Source organism: Eleginops maclovinus, chromosome 20 (assembly GCF_036324505.1).
Source record: "Eleginops maclovinus isolate JMC-PN-2008 ecotype Puerto Natales chromosome 20, JC_Emac_rtc_rv5, whole genome shotgun sequence".
Classification (NCBI taxonomy): Eukaryota; Metazoa; Chordata; class Actinopteri; order Perciformes; family Eleginopidae; genus Eleginops; species Eleginops maclovinus.
This window is the reverse complement of record NC_086368.1, coordinates 16605469-16627395: the sequence shown is the minus strand read 5'-3', so window position 1 is coordinate 16627395 and position 21927 is coordinate 16605469. Positions and strand designations below refer to the sequence as shown.

Below are 21927 nucleotides of genomic sequence, written 5' to 3'. Positions count from 1 at the left end.
TGAGCGACATTTTTACCCTCATAGCATGGTAGTGTCTAGCAAAATATCAGTATTTCGGAATGGATCTGAAAATATATGCCCCCTATTAGCTTCAGGTGCTAAATACATTACACATGTAAATGATGCAAAGTGCTATTGATCTCTCACGTTGAATGCCTCCCTCGCTTTCTACTACATGTTAATTTCCTGAACATGCCTCGACATGAAAACCAGTAAATACAGAGTCATCCTGAGAAATTACCTTTCTGACGTTATATAGGGTGACAGTGCTACCATCAGACAGCGTCATTGTGAGCACAGGACTCTAACACATAGCTGCCTCATTCATTCATCAGATCTCAAATCAAATCAATATGCAGCAGCTAGTAGAAATTGTTTCTCACCACTATACAGCACAGAAAAAGGCTGATTTCTGCTTAAACAGTGCCATTTCATCCCTCCGAGGAATCCAGACACTGAGCCCAGACATATTAACATTTGAGTGACTTGCGTGACAATATTTTCATTATTTTTGCAGTTACGTGTAAAAGCTCAACCATTTTCCTATTACAACGCAATATAATCAGAATAACTTCAACACAAATCCAGCCCATATCATCAGCTTTAATCACACATAGTATCCTGTCTGTATTTTCTGTGTGTGTGGGGTGGATTTGATATTGCCTTAATTATACAGTTCAACAGTTGTAGACCTAAATACACAGATGCACTGCTGCGTCTTGGATTTGCCACACCTGCATACAATCTCTCACTACTTGCCATTTTTAGCCCGCCATCCAATAAGGTACATACAATTCTAAATGCTACAAACCTTCATTCAACGCTAAAATTCAGGCCTGATTTGTGTCATTACATTACAAAGTGATTGTAACATACAATGTGGAGCTGTTCCGATGTTCAGCTACTGTAACTTGAAAATTGTAAACCAATAATAATGTTTAGTTACTGTACCTTATGTCTATCCACAAAGGGGCAGGTTTAAAGGATCTGTCATATCTTGATTTTTTGATAGAGACGGTTAGAGAGGGAGACAGTATATCATGTGGCTGATGAAAATAGGCTTCCCAAGATCAGGGCCCCCACATACCGTCTGAATCTTACCCTACAAAGAACTTGCGAGAGTGTGAGAAACAATGAGACGGCGGCAGTGCTGAGACTGTAGATAGGAGACTTTCATCTTAATTGAAATTAGTTGCGGCATTTTATGAATGTGCCTATTAATATGAATGGGGACATAATATGCTATATATAACCATATTCAGAAGTGGTTCCCATATAGGCAGTTTTGCCCTTTATGATATTATATTCATGGCAGTCAAAGAGCTAAAACTGAGCCCATATGGGACTCCATGAAGCATAGGAAGTCACCATAGCATTCTGCTCTGCAAAGCAATACAAGGTTTATTTATTCCCTAACCATGACGGCATTGACAAGAACCTGAACTGATGACCATAACTGACGAGCATTCAGAATTATTAGAAATAATGAATTGTGCTGAACGCAGCTCCAGATATTTCCTATGTTTACAACAAGCTAGTAAATGTGCCACTACTACATTATTGTCTCATTGTTTCCTGTCTATCAACCAAATGAGTAAAGAGCGGTACATGCCATAATGTACTGTATATTACAAAGTGCTAAGAGCTGCTTCATGCGGTCTTTTCAAACAATGTAAATCATCAAGTAATGCAAATAAATATAAATCAAAAGTCCATTACAAACCTGAAAAAAGCTGTACTTCATACAACCCATGAAAATGATGGATACAGTCATGCTCTGAGAAAGAGTGAACAAACAGTATGCCCTCATGATTAATTTACCTTCAGCAATGAAAGCATTATGCACTATGTAGCCAACACATAGCAAATGGTTATCACAACAAGTAAAGCAAAACCAGATCTTATTATTTATGAGGTTATGACAGCCCTAGGATACAGAAAAAGAAATGACAACAAAGGAGTCATTGGCAGTGTAGCATTGCTGTCAAGATGTCTAAAGATTGACACTTTAATTTGAAAGGAAAATGCCTGTAAACGCAACATTATTTTTTCAATGCATGTTACAAGTTAGGACTTCAGTGGCAAACAGCTGTTTTGTGTCACAGTGACTAAAAATGCTCTATTGCATGTGTGTATTTTGTAAGCTGACTGAACCACTGCAACATTCTCCCTCTGTGTGTTTAATCATCTCAAACTGTAGATGGTCCACACCAGTACTAAACCATGGCTAAATATGAACTCTGCTCTACTCCCTTTTGCCGCTCTGCTTGTTTTGGCAGAATGGAAACAGTGATTTGTGTAGTTAGAGGTGCACCTAACTCAAGTTGGTGCCGTTCATTACATTAGAGACAGAGCTAAGAATACAATTTCACGGGTAAAAAAACCTACCCAACAGTCTTTGAAAAACCCAGATGGTTGTTTAACAACACTGTTCTGAATCCTCGAAGACTCTGTGACCATCTGGATGAAAGAATATGTTATCTGTTGCACCATAAAAAGATCTTTAACCCAATTTGCTTTAACATTTGCTACTACTTTTCCTAACAATTCGTCAATGTCATGAGTCTTCCCTCAAAACTACCATAATCTGTCATTTTGTATGTAAGACACAAATAGGCAACATACATCTTTAATTTTGTTTCATGATGTAAGAATTGAACAAAGACATTCTTGCTACTGCTTCTTTTTTGAGTAGGAATTATAATTGCAACTCGGGAAACAGAATAAGACATCTTTTTATGGTACTGTGGATGGGATATATGTTTTTCCAGATGATTAGAAGACTCTCTTAACCTTCTGTAAATGTCCTCAGAACATCAGTAATTCTTCCAAACTGTTTTTAGAAGTTTACCAGCTATTTATATATATATATATTTTTAAATCATGGCACTTTTACTTTAATATACAATACATAAGAGGCACACACCTTATTTAAATGAGGTTCAAACACACGCCATAAAACAAAACATAGCTGTAACGCAGCATGTCTGCTATCTTTTGGGATCCGTGAGGGCTACTTTGTTGTCATTTTATGTAGCCTGCTTTATATGACAAGCCTTTTCTTAATGTGTCGCACTGCAGGTGGGAGATTTAAAGTTTCAGCACTACAGCTCCTGCATTTGCATTTGACCAACATGGTCTCTCCCTCAGACGTGTTCGACTGCTCATCAATAACTTTTTCAAAGGCTTGCCAAACTTGTCCAATTTGAAATGATTAGTTGGCAGAACATAATAAAAAATTAGAAGTGCGTTGGCTTTTAACACCCCTATTCACCTCTGTCTGAGACTAATAATTAGTTTAGTGAATATTGGAACAGCGTTGACCTGGGTCTATTTTCCTCTGTCACAGGTTTGGCTATAGGAAGCAAAACAATACTTTAACTTTGATTCTGATTCCTTTCCATTTAGTTTGAATGCAGCACAAACAAGGTGTTCCCTGCTTACAACATCAACCCAAAAATCGTTTTTTAAAAATAATGTATTTGTCATCATGTTTGACATGACATAACTAAGCTAAGAGCTAGCTTAGTTATAAGTAAGAGCTAACTTAGTTGTGTTTAAATCCTTCACTGTCTTACATCAACCTGGTAAAAGGAGCTGATAACGAAACACCTTAAAATATGAAACCCTTTCTAACAAGTAATGTGTCCATCAGCAACAGCATGACACATTTAATTCCCTCGACTGAATATTATAAAGTCAGGTGTATTTCCCTCTGGGGCAAATCATTACCTCTTTCAATTTTATTTCCAAAAAGATAATAATCTTTGACATTCCTCACACCTAAATCAATGAGCATATCATGTAGATGTATTCTCTGCGGGGCGCTTTAATGTGCATCTGGCCCTCACAAACAGATGATGCATCCACTACATCTGTGGTTTGACCTTTCCATATAACTAAATGGACGAGTGGAGACGCGTTTCCCTCAGAAGCCAGAAATACAAATCAATCGGAAACGTATAGACTCTCCATTGAAGAAATACTGATACAGAACTGTGCCAGGCTAAGAATATACTGTTGAATATTTTCCTGTTCTATATCCCTGACACATTTGCCAAGTCAGAGGCCAGTGTGAGACAATGTTTTTTAAAGGTGAATCTGTACAAATAGTTTTTCCAAGTAACCAGTTTTTAATAGTTAAGCTAACCCTTTCTGCACTTTGTACCAGCCAGTCCTCTGATTCACGCCCTCTGAACTGGTATTGTCAGTAACAACCCGGTATTGGTGCAGTGCTGCCAGAGGATACTAGAGTAATGGGCCCACATGTCTGCTGAGATTTTAATGAACATAACTTTGGTTTAATCTTTCCTTGTTCTGTGTTCAAATTGGAATGGATTGTGCAATTACTTTTTGATCAAAGTTTTAATGTCAGAAACAAGAGAGGCTCAGACACTGGCCTGTAAAATGTTGGGTACCTTGCCAAATATGAAATACTTACCTTATCTTTCAGCTTTCTAAAAGCTGATACCCATATATTCATATTTTTAGTATATCCATCTGTCGGATTTTTACTTAATTGGAACCACTCTCCAAACTGTCTCAATGAGAAATGTTTATTCCTGACCTGCTTGGTCCCCCCTGTCGAGTCTGACAATGCCAGAACATATGTACAAATCATGATGTCCACGGTGTGCCTGATAATATAGTTTATCATGCAATTATTTCCTAAATTGTTGACCTTTAATTGTCACTGGCATTTGGAACTCCCATTACAACATTTTGGCAACGTAGGAAACCCTTTGCTATCCACTTTGTGTTGAAGCAAACAATTTGTCCTGCTCTAGAAACAAAGCCACACGTTGATCAGTGGTCAGTAGCTTTAACAACATCCTCACACAGCACGAGAGCACCGCTCAGCACAGTGTCGGTGTATAAAACCCAGTCACGATTGTGTTGAATTTCAAATGTAACAGTCCAGTGATGGTCTGAAGAGTGCTAGGTTTTTCCTGATGGGCTCACGACGGTGAACACAGGACTCCTGTGGAGAGTGGAATAATGTCAGAGTTGTGCAGCTGCTCAATTCACCAGCTGTGACTCATAATTGCTAACGTGCTTTAATTGAATTCCTTTATTCTTCCATTTATTTCCAACAATCTTTCATTGTAAATGCAGAGCTGCTGTTGAGACTGTCGTGAAAATGACGAGCATGACAAAAGGTCTGAGTTGTGATGACATTGGAAATTCTCCATTCCAATTGAATAATTAGTGCTAATGCCTGAGGGCTGAAATGAGCAAGAAAACCCAAAGTTTCGCAGTGCTGTTGTCTGATGCACTCATTTGTTCCACCCTAAACATGTTGCTGAAAGCAAGCCACAAAGAGCACTTCACAGAAACTGATAGAGGCTATATAAAATATTCAACATATGCCTCGTAGTTGGCCAAGGTTTTGAGTAGTCTGATATCACCCTATGAACAACTGTAACATTTTTAAATGGCATGTGGACCATGTGCATCTCACAGCTGAAGGCTTCCGGAATATACACGTCAAGAAGAAGTACTGCTCTTTCTTGAAAGTACTTTGAGATCACTGGTATGAAAAACATGGACAATTATACTTGTGACAAAGGGTTCTCAGCGTTCTGGGGCAAAGTCAGAGGTGTGGACTTGAATTACTAAAAATATGTGGTGGTCATAAAAGCAAATTGCAGTAAAAAAAAGGTGGGGGCCGAAAATCACAGATAGAAGCACATTATGGCTTCCTAGAAAGTCGAAACCTCAAAGTTTATGACTTCAGTATTGACTTAGGACTTGAGTGCAAAGACTTGAGATTCACTCGTCATTTATAAAACAATGACTTGGTCCCACATCTTACTGGAGCGGAACCCAAGATGTTTAAGTATTTTAATTGTGTTTAGTTGGATTATCTGTTGTGCTGTTTGGAGAGAATTGTCTAAATAGTTTTGCAATGAGTGAACCCAGTAAGGCGACACTTCTTCTTTCTTCTCAAATCTCCTTCTATTACATTTTTCAGTTTAATCCCAATTGAAATAAAACAATTAAGAATATAACACCAGTGAAAAAAATGGGAAGTCTACCCCCCATTAAAGATTGTGCTATAAAGTCAGGAGTGATGTCATGTATTATAGAAATTCTTCTCAGAGCCACTGACTGAGAGATGTATTATCTCCAAGTGAAGGCAGGACATTATGTCTTGGAGCCACTGACTAAGTGTGGGCGGGGCAGCAGCTTTTCATCCGAGCAAACTGCATGTCTGGCCAAGAGTGAGGCTAAGACAACCATGTGGCGCTCTGCAGATATCTCCCTTAGTAATGACAGAGTTATCAGAGGTTCTGCAGCTAGATCCTACTATAAGATGTTTTGAAAGGGTAGGAAAGCCTCTTTTGTAGGTGAGGGCACATCCAGTAGACGTGGGAAAGGGGAGCCACTTTGCTTTAACATTTATCCCAGGTAGGGGTGAGATGCTAAACAATTTAACCTTATAATTGCACCCTATAAACTACCTTAAATAGCCACTGGCAGTGTCTGTCACAGAGTGAAGATTTGTGTATTGATTTGAGGATTGAATCCATTGTAAAACAACCTCTTCTTATCATCCTTTCCAGAGCACCTCCGTCAGATCCAGGACCTAAAGCAGGAGTCCAGAGTGGTCATGGGACAGGGGACCGGTTGGCCTCCCACGACACTCATCAGCATGCTGCGCCTCAAGGAGAGCAGGGCCAGGGTCATGTTGCGCGGAAGAGTCTGCATGTGGACGTGGGAAGCAGCAGGACGGGAAGGTCCCCCTCTGTGTCCCCGGACCGAGGCAGTGTTCCCACATCTCCTTACTCTGTGCCACAAATTGCACCCATGCCTAGCAGCAAGCTGTGCCCGGTCTGCAAAACCACCGACCTGACGGGCACCGGGGACGACAAGCCGACCTATAACACCTGCACACAATGCTGCTCCATGGTGTGCAACCAGTGTGGCTTCAACCCCAACCCCCACCTCACAGAGGTAGGTAGTGCGTTCACTAAGACGATACCTGACACCATTAGAGGGACATTCTTCTCATTTCCCCAGTTACACGGCCTGATATGTGTCATTGTCAGGGCACTGAACATTTGTACTGGGTATTTAGTGTTTTGGATGCCTCTTCTGAAATGTATGTAGAGCGCTTTAGATTGTTAACACTTAATAAATGAATAATTATGGAATATATCATGTTACCTTAATCCCTGACTATTTTAGACCTTTTTGCTTTACAAAAACAACATATAAGGATCTTCAACAGTGTGATCCTCCCACAGCCAGCACCCAGTACTTGGCAGGTAGCAGGTGCTAATTTCGTACCCTGCCCAGTTTTATAGTAGTTAACGCAACAAACAACCTAATACATAAATATGACATACATACTGTGTGGGAGAGGTCATCAGTATCACTCTGCTCTGAATGAACATAGCCAGCGTCTGCCATTATGCATTCATGTGGAAAACAAAAACCTCTAAAACACCACCACGAAATGGCAAAAAACAAAACAAAACTCTTGTACATTCGACTGCACAAACAGATTCAGAATGAATCCAGGAATACCGTATTATAGACTGCCTGCAGGCAACAAAAAATAGAAGATGTACTTGGGTGGCTCTATGACGATGATTTACCACGCAAATGGTTTTCTGAATGAAAGCGTTATAAAATCTAAATATTTTACAAACCTCTTCACAGACAACCAGGACACTATATGTCCTTGTTATTTTGATCAGGCAGACAAAGCTTTAGATCCGGCGTTTTTTTATGTCTTCAGGATTTTATTTACTCCAACATTATTTCCCTAATGTGGAGCTACACTTGTACAGTATATCAAATCCTGTATCTTGACTGTATCGCACATTGTACAGATCCCTGTTTTAATTTTTAATGTGCTTCCTCCCAACAGTATAACAGCTCCATTCATAGCATAGCAGGTGATGTTGAGGGAGGCTGTATGATAAAAAGTGACGTCAGAGCCTAGCTTATGTATTATTAAGCATCTTCATAAAGCACATGAGCAGGAAAGTCTCTGAAAGCAGGTGTACGTTCAAAAGGACATTGTTGATTGTGGGGGATTCAGGTGCTTCAGCTTGGTTTCACTTTTTCAGTGGTAATTATTTCTCTCTTGACATTTGTGAGTAATGTCGTTGATGACTATTGTTGTCAAGTTGGCTGTGACTGGCTCGCAGGCTGGATTGCACCAACTGGAACTGAGCTGGATGTGAGTTGATTGAGAGCTGTGAACCTTTTGCTTGAGCCATTGTTTGCCTTGATTGATGAAGTGTTTAATGAGGTGGTTTGCTCATGATCTTTAATCCCCAAATAAATCACACAACTCTGTGCCCGGTAGCATATTGGTCACTTCATAATGGCTGAAATGAATCTTAGGCCCTTATCTTAAAGCAAGGGTTATGTTCTTCTCGAGCTGAGGTTCATAGTCAATGCACACAACCCTTAAACAAAGTTCTATCCATCCTTCCTGTCAGGCACTGGTGAGCATCCAAATCATGCCCAGAGCCTCTACAAAACAAAGCTTTTTATTACACAGCCGAACGCAGCACAACACATCCCCCCATCGTTCACAATCATTCACATGCACCTAAACAGTCATCACCGTTAACAGGTAGCTGAGAACGCCTATTGCCTTCATCCTAAAATAAATGACTTCCCTAATTTGAATTAGTCTATGCTTCGCTGTTACTGTGAGTCAAGTGCGGCTGTGTCATCCGTCACAAAGTTTCACATCAACTCCATGAGTCATGTTGCAAATTGTAGCCAAGATGCAATGTCAGTTAAGCTGGCTACAGGCTATCAGAGCAACTGTAGGCTGAATAAATACTCGGATTCAGGGAGTAAATGTTAAAAACAGTGTTTCGGATGCATGCATGTGTATGTAAGTTTGTGTTTGTATGCTTGAATACATGTTTGCATGAGCACATATTTATGTGTATAAGAAGGGAGACTTTGCAAGGTTGTGGTCGATGGAAGGACTACAAAGAGTAGCGTGGACCAAAGCGGAGACAGACTGCAGAGAATATATCGTGGCAGTGAGTGAAAGGGAGCATGGCAGTGAAGAGAACGGCAGAGGTGGATTTTATGGGTATGTTTCAGCTCAGCCTTGGTGAGCTTGTCAGATGCTGGCAGGGAGAGAGACTCTGAGGGAAAGCGTTCAGCCTCTGGAGACCTGAAGATTTACCCCCATAACCTACTTAGCATGGATTGGGCTGTTGCCTCACTGCAGCAGATCTAACGCAGCCGTATCAGTCATCAGTGAAATTGATGATGGCCACAAAGGGATGATAACGTTGAAGACGGCGATGACTGGAATTAAAGTAACTCTGATGGTGAGGACAAGAAGAGAGAGAGAGCTATGGAAGTTGAAGTGAAAATAACTGTTCTAAGCGGATCAGATATTGTTGTGTTTAAGTGGAGACAGACTTTCAGGATTTTGAAGGATTACACTTGTTTTTGTTTGTTCTTTTTGTGAAAAATCACCTGAACTTTCGATTAAAGAAGGTATCCTCTTTAAATTCATTTAAGGATTGCCTCCTGATTAAAACAAGGGCTCGGTTCCCTTTGTCAGCCGCGTTACAAATAGTTTACAGACACTGATTGAACTGTGCCGGATTACAGAGATAATATGAGCGAAATCTGTTACTGAAGAGGATTTCCCTTCAAATTACAGAACGATGGCAGTGCTGATTAAAATGTTCATAACCGAGGGCGATTTCCATTTTGGGATATTTTAGATTATGCTTATTCACCACAAAGTCCCGAATGATATCTCCAGCTTTGCATCAAAAGTATAAATTAGAGCATTTCCTTTTTTTTTTTTTACTTTAAGCAAGAAGCCGATTAGCAGGGGGATTTCTCATGAAGAGAATCATGTAAGATTGAGTAATGACAGCAGATAAAATATGAGTTGATCCCCTGTTAAACTATCTGAATAAGGGAATGCAATTTATAGAGATGTAAACAATGAGCAACACATGGGTATCGTGCCACAGTCTGTTACAGGGCTGTCAGTAAACCTGAGATGACGAGATGTATTTAGACATGTTGGCTCAGAACGTGCGAGCAATCAAACACGTCAGCTCGTGCGTCGGGTGTGGGTGACTTAGAAAACAGAATGATGAAAAAATTGCTTGAAAAAATATGTACAGAAGGCGGGTGTTTAATTAAAAACATTGTGATCAAAGAGGGGGGGAGAAGCAGGACTGACACGGATAGACTTGGAGAAAAGAGAAAAAGAGCTCAGAGAGAAAGTGAACGCACCGCTGACACTCTTCCCCAGCGGTGTTCTCCCACCATCATACAGGGGAACATCTGCTTTATAATTGGTCCAATTTCTATTTATAGATTGTACCCTCCTCCTGTCTGCAACAATAGCCTGTTCCTGTGAAGCCACAGCTGAGCGACAGAGAGGGACAGATACAGAGAGAGAAAGAGAGGGAAAGCTGTGTGGTCACAGAGGGATACAGACAAAAGAGCAAAGGCATCGTAAATGAACTATAACATTTAAGAGTATTCATACTAACGCTTTGAAACACTGGATGATTCAGCCCCAATACAAAAATACCAAAAATAGAAATAAATCAGAGAAATATTCTGGGCAATTTTGAGAAAAAAGTTATTCTCTTTGCAGTTTAGTTTCCTTCGCCTTGATGAAGGCATCTGCATTGCAAAAGCTCTCTGCAGATGGATTTCAAAAAAACTATTTTACATGCAAGGATGACTTTTTAATAGTTTGGTTTGAAAAGTGCCACGGAACTGCTTTTTAAAACCAGCAATCCCACACACTAAGGACTAGTTCTCAACACATGCTCCCACACCAGATACACTTTTTATATCTCCGCCTCCCTGATCAAAATACATTTCTATCAGTTATGTTGCCACAGTTGACAGATGTATTAACATTCAGTAAGATGTTTATTTATTTTAACTCCAAAATACATTATCTTACATTTAAAACAAATCCAGTACATAGAGTACATAATGTTATTTTCATTTGATGTATACTTCATCCAAAAATGTATTAGTATTTTGTTTCTTCAAGCTTTATTTATTCTACATTCTTAATGGAAACATGACTTTTGAATGTGAACGGTGCCGCTCTTAGTTACAACAAATAATTTGCACCCGACTCAGCAGTTCTCCTCAGCCCTACAGAGCATTGTGGCGTCATTCAGCTCATCACTTTGGTTTAATGATCCACAACTTTATGTATTTGTCCAGTCAGACAAAACAACTCTACTCTACCTGCCCAGCACCAAACAATATATAATCTATGTCAGAATCTTAACTGGTGAACATAGTGGAGCATTTGACAGCTAAAGAGGCAGAGTGCATGTTGGACAGACTTACATTTGACAGGTAGCCAGACATGCTACTCAACATGAATGCAAATGCAGTTCTGTGTCTAATAGACATGTTTTAGGCACCACTTTGCTAAAATGTTTGCCACAACAACTTAACGTAACATTAGGTGATAACACATTTTGTGTTTACAGCTTGTGCAAGGTGCAGCTCAAAGGTTTGTGTAAATTGAATTGAGTGTGGTCCATAGATAGTTTTCCACTAGCACTCTTTTCGTAAAAGTACAGTATGTATTTAGCTGTGACTAGCAGCTGCTGTGAGTCACTCTGTCAGTCAATTAATCAACGGTTCAGCCCTCTCCTCCCTGCAAATGCACAGCTGTGGGATACAGGCTTCAAGTAAGACACCTCTTACTTGGATGTTAACGTTGCCCAAAACGGATTTTCACAAGCTGCTAGAGTAACAGCAACCTGGGAGAACGAGCTGTCCATAGCGTCATGAGCAAACCCTCATTATTTCAAAGGGTTTTTGAAAGCAACTCTGTAGGTTTTAAGTGTCTCAGGTACATCACTGATCTAATGTTGAACTTTAACTGTACACACAAAGTGAGAGTTCCTTGAGTTTTAAAATTACATTAATATTGTTTATGCAAGTAACCACATAAACACAACATTATCAACTGTCAATTTTGTTTTAGACAGTTTACAAATAATATGTGAGAAATAGATATTACCTAAATTAATGTGGTCATATCATTGAAGGATAAGTCCATTACGCCTCAAGGGAGCAAGAGTCTGGTTCCTAATCCCCTCAAATATATTCAATGTTTAGCATCCGATATTTCTAATCCGCCTCTAACTCTACATCATCTGGCACTGCAGATACCACGGCAGTCAGATCTGGCAAGGTTGAATACACTATGTTGTTATGTGGATCGCTCGCCAATACTTTCATGGGCTTCACATGTGTGAAGTTACATTTAGCAAAGGACAGCATGGGTGATATACAGTATGTGATCCATGAAAAGAATCAGGATGGGATTTTGGGGGTTTTACCCTCACAAAAGGTCAAAATAATTCATATTGGGGAAAAAGGCGTTATAATTTGGGTCCTTTAGGTGGAAGGTTTTGGTAAATTGGTTTCTTTAGGGTTGCGGGATCTGTTTCTCTTCTGCCTTGAATGTGCCTGTAAAAAAGAATATTCTGAATGGAAGTTTAATCATTTTCTTTTTGAGGGCCAACAGCTATTCATCAAAGGTTTTGCAGAAAAATTAGCTGTTTAATTATTTGTGAGGACAAAGTGAGCCGTATTTTTTTTCTTGGTTTCCCACCAACAAGAGTCAGCCTGCCTGTGTGTGTCATTTGTAATTAGTTTGCAACTGAGGCTATGTCTCATCGGAATAAAAAATATCCTTCTATGACACATTGATCAGTATGTAAAATATATTTGTATTACCTATTAGATTGTATAAGAGTTTAGATTAAAAGGGTTTAATTCATTGTACTAAAAGCATTCACTTAATATGAATACCTGAACAGTTGGACTTCTTTTATGACCCCTATGAATCATTACAAATAGGCTTAATAAACACAAGAAAATAACTGATTTAAAAGAAAAATGGTTCGAGAAAAACTCTAATCCAATTATCTTTAAATGATTTCATATAAATGTGTTAGAGGAAACCTCAAATGTAAGTTTAATATACAGTATACTAAATCAAGATATAGAATAATGTCAGAGTTTTTGTGACAGCGTTATGCAGCGCACCACTTTGTGATCATAGACTGGGGCTTTAAGTGGACAAACAGTGTGAACTGGGTCAGGAATCCAGCTGAGACACTTCACGCTCAATTTTGCATATACCAAAATATTTTGGGAGGAGAACTGCCAGAGAATAAATCTAGGACACTGGTTTGATTATTGTCCTGTAACTCGTTGCATTTAATGTCCCGGCGTGCTCTAGTCATTTGTGCTCTGCTTTTCAGCAACCATTACAGCTTCTCAGTCTGAGTGCATTCAGGTGGTACACTTGTGTTTTCTTATGTTTCACTTAGTTGACTTAGCTAACACAATAAAACTGAATAAACACAGTGAACGCTTACTTTCTGCAACATGGTGACAATGTGGGGTTTATTACTTTGTACAGCTGTTAAGTTAACCAAATACTTCTTTGATTGGATTGTGTTTTTTTATTCTTCCGTTCCTTCAGGTTGGTAAAGGTTTTTGCAGTTTGGGTATCTAAAGCCTATACAGCAGCACGCTTGATTCTTGTCACTTACTTTTTGAGCTACTTGTTTAAAATTCCACCAACAAATTGATTAATTTGTTTCCATTTCAAGTCAAGTCACGTGATAGATATTTTACATATTTATTGTCTGAAATATAACTTATAAGCTGTTGAACAAAAACACAATCTAATGCAATCTACCTCAAAACAAGATTTTATTTCTGAAAGTAACATCTTAATGTTCATGAAATAGATTTTGAAATTGATCGCTCCATGTTACAGTAATGTACACAACAATATAAACAATGCCTGATTAGTTGATTTAATTGAAAGACCTATCTGTCAATAAAAAAAAACAATCCTGCATAAGCACCACTTCAAATAATAAGTTTCTTGAAAAATAAATAATTTAGCATAAAATAAATATTAAAGAAATGTCAAGAATGTACAATTAGTCGATCAATTGTCGAAAAGAAGGCAGCCCTAAGTAGCATCATTTATTTTGCAGTAAATTAGTCATTACACTGTGTAGGTGTTCATTACATTGTGTAAATCTACTGTACTATAGACCAAGATATAATGATACACACTTCCTCTCTGCACTACTTTCCAGCATCCCGAGAAACACTGTGGCTCCCCGCGGTCCCTAACACTGCGTCAGCACAACAAACAGCATGAATAGAAGATTAACTCATCATTTCTATCTGTCTTTTCACGCTGCTTGGTAATGTTGAGGAGTAAAACAGATGTGTTTTATTGAGGTGGTAGTTGTTTGTAGCACTGACCTGTAGATCAGAAAGAGACACATTGACAGGCAGAGGCAGAGAGAGGCATTGTAAGGAATATCAATGTCTTTTGGCCCATTTTTCTAGGAATTGATGAACCGCTGCATTCTTAGCATCCACAAACTGCAGTGCTCAGCCTCTGTGCAAACGGTAATACTGCATTGTGATCTCATACACCGAGCTTCGTCTTTCGCTTGCGTTCTTGTTCGGTGAAAGTTTGATATTGTCTTGAGATGTTCTTTACGCGAATGCAAGATGTCTCATCCCTGTCAACAAACTGGGCAGCAACACATGGGTAACCCTGCATCTATGTGACGTATGCAGTGGTACAAACTTGTAACATGCCGCTCCCTCTAAAATCCCAACGCTAGACTGGAATCTGTTATCATTTTAATGAATGTTTGTTTAATTTTCCATTCACAAAAAGACCATTTGCATAATACCAAGGATCATTTGTTTAGAATGGCAGGATGATCTGGTTAGGAAAGGGTTGGGGTTGTTTTAGGTGAGCTGAAATGAGGGATGTTGCATTGGGATGAACAAGGAAGAACAAAGTGTGGAACCCGTGGGTCAATACTCGCTTCGATGAGCTTAATGCCTCATCACCCTTGCTGATATTACTATTTGTATAATCTGTTTTGTCAAGTTGTCTGCAGAAAATGTATTAACGATTTTGAGAATTAATTATTTATTAATTAAGAAAAAACTGCAAATGATATCTAGTTCCAGTTCCAAGCTTTTAGTAAAAAAAAAACTCAATCTGAACACGTCAAGATGGGCTTCAGGAAATTGTGAAAGTTCTTCAGTCTGAACACTTAATCAGTAAAACACCTCTAAATTCACCACTAATTAAAATCATCTTTAACTGTAGCCCAAGTTGATACAATGAAGAGTATCGTATGTTACATAAATTAGCATAACATTCATCATGTAAATATATGTGTGCTTGTGTTTGCTGCCAAGGATGCTTTGCTCTCATTATTTGATCCATATCCAAGTCTCGGTGGGCCCTTGCTGCTAAAAGGTTCTATTTCTGGCAGCAAGTTGTTGTTCTTCATGAAGCCACGTTGCTCGAGCATCCTGTTGGCAAACGCTGAGTTCTCGCGGAACAGTGGGCTCCGGTCCCTGCTCATGACCTTTGTCGTGTATCATGCACTGTACACACACGCACATCACACACACACACAAACACACACACACACACACACACAAACACAGGCAGGAATTGGATCCATGTATGAAGGCAAGACCGGATGCGAGCCATCAAAAATGTATTCTTGAGATGGAGATGGAAGAAGAGAGTCAGAGGGAGGGGTGTGATGCGGGAGATAAAGATAAGAAGGAAAATAAAGATGGGTGAAGGAGAACAAGATGGAGGGTTGCAACAGAGAGCTGTGTGAGAAGGAGGGCAGGAGACGGAGTGTGCAGTGCGCCTGTTTTTTGCTGATACAGATCAGATTTCATAAAGATCCACATGATTGCCTCATAACAAGGGGGATGCAGAAAGGGATGATATGGAGTGATGAGGCAGAGGCAAGCAGAGACACGATGGAATTGATAAATAGCTAGTTGCCTTCCCTGCAGTTGCTTTCTTTGTTTTTTTCACTAAATGGGCTTAATATGGTTAGCCTGACTGTAATTCGTAAAGAAAAAAAATCAAGGACAATAACAATTACGGAAAGAGAAGTTCCCACTTGAGGATCACTGATTGTCCAGTGTTGGATGTTGTTGTGTTTCTCAAGGGGTTGTTTTCACTGTCCACTTTACGCTGTTTGTCCCTAGGGTTGAAATCTGCTCCCAGCTTCTCAACTTTCCAGATCGACAGTTAAAACCATAGCCTCATCATTCCTTATACCGAGGAATAACAAGGGGCCAGACAAATGGCTGAGTTGCTGCTGAGTCTGTGGCTGACAGACAGACTGTGTTAGAGGCTGTGTCTAAGGAGGGGTCTCTTTCTGGATTGTCTGCAAGGAGACTGCCAGTCAAAAGGTCACTGTACCAATGTGGGCTGAGCAAAGAAGGGTTGAGGTGGCGTCACTACTATGATAACTCAGTTTTGGTTATATTATGTCATATATACAAACAATAAAAACACAGCACACTAGCTTGGATTCTCACTCACTCTCACTCACTCACTCACTCACTCACTCACTCACTCACTCACTCACTCACTCACTCACTCACTCACAACTCACTCACTCACTCACTCACTCACTCACTCACTCACTCACTCACTTACTCTCACACACACACACACACACACACACACACACACACACACACACACACACACACACACACACACACACACACACACACACACACACACACACACACACACACACACACACACACACACACACCTGACTTCATACTAATACTCCTTTCTCAAAGCATTACTTTAAAGTAAACGATAAAACGTAAATACTACAATGTCCTATATAAGTGTGGCTTTAGTATTCTTGATTTTAAGCTGATCTAAGCTCTGAAATCTGCCCACTGATAACCTGTTACTGTTGTTTTAGGTCTCTATTATGTTTTATTTGCAAAAGGTTATATAACTTGTATGGGTTTATCATTAAAGCAGTTCATGCAAGCTTGCGCAGTTGTTGTCATTTCACAGAGGTTACAATGATATAAGCACTGACACAAAACAATCCCTGCAGCCTGATGGCAGAGACACCAGGCTCTACCCTTCTCAAAAAGGGTTTCCAAATGTTAAAGAGCTGGTCTCTCTTTTGATTGAATGTACATGTGAGGTATTCTAATATCCCAGCAATATCTGCCAGCCTTAAACATTTGATTCGCTTGTATTGCTCCACTGCAATTAAATGTTCCTCCTTACAGCATAAGTAAGAATTCAGTACAGTATCTCTTTAATTTTAACGTTATTTCATCTAACATATCTCCTGATTATATGATAATTTATTGAATAGGATATGATGATTTACTAAAAGGTAGATGAAACTATTAGATCCCACAAAATGAATGAATCCTCTTTAGGAGAAAGGCATCAGGCGACAGAAGACACCTCTCCATGCTTCATAGTTCTCCAGTAATGGTTTGCCTGTTAATGTAAAATCATTTTAAAACACCATTAGTCTGGTTCCAGACCTCTAAATGATTTCCCACATTTCAGTTTTTCCGGTATTTCAAATGGCGAATAATTACTAATGAATAATGGAGATAAACGGGGTGGCAGATTATCAGCTGACAGTAGAATTAGGTGTTATCAGCTGGGGTTAAGTAACTGCTTTAGCACAGTTTCTTGCTCAACTTAAAGTCATATCACAGCAGTGAGTCAGCGTTTGGCATTTTGTGGAGGAATACTACACTTTAGGTTAAGTGACTCATCCCACTGTAGCTAAACCGTGAAATGACAAAGTGCTGCACTAGCTTGCATGAACTGTTCAGATGATAACACTTTAAAAGTTGTACCTTTTGCAAATAAAACACAATAGAAAAGTAAAACAACAGTAACAAGTTATCAATGGGCAGATTTCAGAGCTTAGATCAGCTTATTTAGAGGACCTTTAAGTATTTACGTTTTATTGTTTACTTAAAAAAGTAGTTTTATAAAGGAGTATTAGTGTAAAGTCAGTACTAATGTTTGGATCATTTATGCATAGTACCTCATAGGTGTGTGTGTGTGTGTGTGTGTGTGTGTGTGTGTGTGTGTGTGTGTGTGTGTGTGTGTGTGTGTGTGTGTGTGTGTGTGTGTGTGTGTGTGTGTGTGTGTGTGTGTGTGTGTGTGTGTGTGTGTGTGTGTGTGTGTGTGTTGTTTGTGAGCTTGTTTATGAATCAGTCTCCCGTGGCCACAGGCTTTCAGAGACATTTGATTCCTCAGCCGGCAGAAGTGAGAGATCTTCCTGCATTTTCAGTCCTTGCTTGGGCATCTGCTGAAGCTTAACCGACATCTTTTTGTTTCCACTAGAGAAAGAGGGATTTTTTTACCCAAAGGTATAAGGAAAAAAGCAGACGGCTGGACCTCCCACCACGCCTATTGTTCCCTGGACCACCAACCCTTACACAACCTTTCTCCCTGTGCATTAATAATGCATTAAGGCATTATGTAATGACCACGAACCCAAGACAGCTACAATAGTGTGGCAGCTGTCAAAGCACCAGGATGCCAATTATACCGTATAGCCATGTACTATCCCTCTTTCTGACCTGCTTACCTATATGGAGCAAAAGATAGGAGAGGTAAAGACATAAATGAAATGACAACAGCAGGTAGCACACGGGGAGAACCAGGAGAGGATTTTAATGAGAAACGGAACATGGTGTTTAATGAGTGAGGATGTAAGAGAAAAACAAAAGGGCTATATGCCCACACACAGAAAATATGCCAGGGAAGATTTCAAATCAGGGCGTCCATGATTTATTGAGGAAGTCCAGAGTTCACCTCGTCTGTCACATTGATTTCCTAAGCTTTATTTTAAATTGGTAAATTATGTTTACCAATACATTTGCATGTCAAGGCACGGGACACTTAAATCCTTCCTCAATGAGATATTATACATCACTCACAATTATTCCTGCATTCAATCATTTTCTATACACAAGGTTCCCTATTCAGAGCAGGCTGGAGGCTATCCCAGCTTGCATTGGATGAGGGAAGGGAGGGGGTCCGGTCCGTCACATAAACAGATCAACACACTCAAACAGATCACATTCACACCCAAAGGCTTTAATATCTTTGGACAGTCGACAGGAAGTGGGGCATTAACTGAGCCAAGGGGAAAACATTGAGAAGATTATATATATATAGTTTCTTATTCATTAATTTACAATTGTTATCATTAACAATAGCCCTGTCAGTTTAACTGTTTTTAGCTCCTTTCTTTGGAAAGTATTTTCTTTCTAGCAGAGAGTAACAGTCTTGTTTGGATAGCATTCTAATGTCTGCATGATAAATATAAAGCTACCATCAGCAGGTGGTTAGCTTTGCACTAAACTAAGAAAAGGATGAAAACAGCTGGCTCTGACAATCTGCATTCAAGCACTTCTATAGCTCACTGCCAACACAGTTTCTTTTATTAGTTAAAGTTGTAAAGTGTGTGATTATCTTCATATCAAACACTTTTTTCAAAGCAAATAAAGATCTTTCCTAACATATTGAACTGATTCTTTAAAACCCACAGTCATTTATTAAATTCAATATTAAGATTGTATGCTATACCTAATTGCTATTGTTATGTTTTTATTCTTTGTCATTCACAGGTACAGGAGTGGCTATGTCTGAACTGTCAGATGCAGAGAGCGTTGGGGATGGACATGACCACACCACGCTCCAAGAGTCAGCAACAGATACACTCTCCTTCTCATGCAGCCAAACCAGAACTTAAGCCTGATACTCAGCCTACACCCCAAACACAGCCCCCTCCACAGACGCAGCCCCCTCCTCAGACCCATCCTCAAGCCCAGGCCCATCCTCAAGCCCAGGCCCATCCTCCAGCCCAGTCCCATCCTCCAGCCCAGGCCCATCCTTCAGCCCAGGCCCATCCTCAAGCCCAGGCCCATCCTCCAGCCCAGGCCCATCCTCAAGCCCAGGCCCATCCTCCAGCCCAGGCCCATCCTCAAGCCCAGGCCCATCCTCCGGCCCAGGGCCACCCTCCAGCTCCTGGCCCTACCAGACAGACAGGTCCTGGTGGCCCAGGTCAGCAACAAGTTAGACTCCCTCCAGGGGCAGTCGCTCTCCCCGGTATGGCCAAGGCCCCATCTCAGCCTGATCTGTCCCACAACTCTCCCGCCCATCATCCCCAGCACCCCCGCCAGGATCAGACTCGCAGTGCGGGGAGCTCCCCTTCGCGGCAGCCGCCGCCTCCAGAGCAGACTTTTGGGAAGTTGTTTGGTTTTGGTGCTTCTCTTCTTAACCAAGCCAGCACTCTCATATCTGAGACTACTCAACCCCAACAACCGCCCCCCAAAACAGCGCCCAAACCAGGAGGAACTCATGGTCCAGGGCCTGGGGCGAGTAAACCCTCAGGACCCCAGCCCACACAACAAGGGCCTCGAGGCCCTGCTGAGCAGCAACAACAGCACGCTTCCCCGGATGCCTCTAAACCTAAAGCTTCTTGTCCTCTCTGCAAGACAAACCTCAACATCGGGAACACAGCAGAGCAGCCCAACTACAACACCTGCACACAGTGCCACCAGCAGGTGTGCAACCTGTGTGGATTCAATCCAACTCCACACCTCGTCGAGGTAAGACTCTCAATTAGTTTGGCTTTCAGCTGCGTTAAACAAAGTGTCAGCTGGACACTGCAAGGGATTCGCTGTATAAAAATGATTTATTGACCAGTTTCTGTGGAAATGCTGTGTCATGGTGCAGTTGAATGAGTCATGTTGTTATCCTTTTGCGGTCGCATGGTCTTTGAATGAGTAGCTTCAATTTAAGAGGATTATTGTGCTCATGATCCAAGTATTCGGCTTCAGGTGCTGTCAGTTGGCCAACAATTGTCTCTGTTTGGTCTGAGGTTGGTCATGATGCCCTTCTGTATATCTGTGATGATTCTTATTGATTATTAGTATTTTATAAGAATGGTCCATTAGATTTTGTTCTTGTTCTTTAACTCCGAGGGTTGGACAAATTATTTCAAAATATTTCATGCAAAGAATTTGTACAAAACAACATTTCTGCACAAGAAGGACTGGTGTTTGTCTTTTCGAGTTGCAGGTTCTGTATGCAGCTTGTACACACATTGTTTTATGTAAGCCTGTGAGCTACTTCTCTTTTCTTCTGCCTTTCTCTGTGTGTTTCTCGGTCAGGACCTGCTCTGCTCTGTCAGGGCCTCTCATGTATGTAGCGGAGTGAAGTCCAGGCTGTGACTCACCTCATCAGTGTGCACTCTCCCCCGGAGCTGCACAGAGTTATATGAAACGGACCACAGAAAACACAGCCTTACCAAGTTCAATTTAATGGATAATATAAGTATTGATTAATGACATCTAGTAGTCAGCTGAAGGTATATTCCTCTCTGAAGTGCCCCTGGTTCTCTATTATGAGGGTGGGCGGCAGAGCAGAGTCTTGCAGTAGCTCCCAGAGCCAGGCAATAACAGAGTTTAATTATGCAAATCAAGTCCAATTGAATGATAGCAGTAATAACAGGCTTTCTGCAGAGCACTGGCTTTTTATGGGCTAGCCTTGTCTTCCCAGGCATCTGGTTGTCACAGGCACTAGCACAGGCCATTCATAGATCGCTATGGAAACAGAGAGATCATTTGTTTTTCAGGCGTCCCTTTCATGCTCGGCTGCTAAGATGCTGAGAGTCTGATAAAACTTTGAGACTGATGTTGCTGTTTTTATGAGAGAATCTGTTATTAGATGGGTTTCTGCGCTGATGGCTGCGGCCTCAATCCAGCACGAGGTGCTTTCTTTTCAAATCTGTGATGCTTTTTGTTGTTTTTCCATGCGAGCTGGCAGGCCTGCCGCTGCAGAGTGGGTGAGAACCATTTGGACATGGTGTGAGGCTTTGTACTTTGAATCTGGGTTTCTGAGCTTGATTTCCACACAGCCTGTTTGGCACATTATTTCTCCTCATCCTCTCCTATCACTCCAAACTTTTACTGTTTTGCTGTCCATGCTTTCTCTCTAACTTTTTTTTGTCTGTTGCAAGCTAA

General features: G+C 40.5%; 1 protein-coding gene across 1 annotated transcript in view; it reads left to right on the top strand.

The window, feature by feature from the left end:
• The window catches only part of bsnb (bassoon (presynaptic cytomatrix protein) b), a 60938-nt gene that overhangs the window by 569 nt on the left and 38442 nt on the right, over nucleotides 1–21927 (top strand). The window contains exons 2-3 of the mRNA XM_063912071.1: nucleotides 6567–6957; nucleotides 19528–20511. Coding sequence (XP_063768141.1) covers nucleotides 6567–6957; nucleotides 19528–20511 — 1375 coding nt within the window. The remainder of the gene's footprint in view (nucleotides 1–6566; nucleotides 6958–19527; nucleotides 20512–21927) is intronic.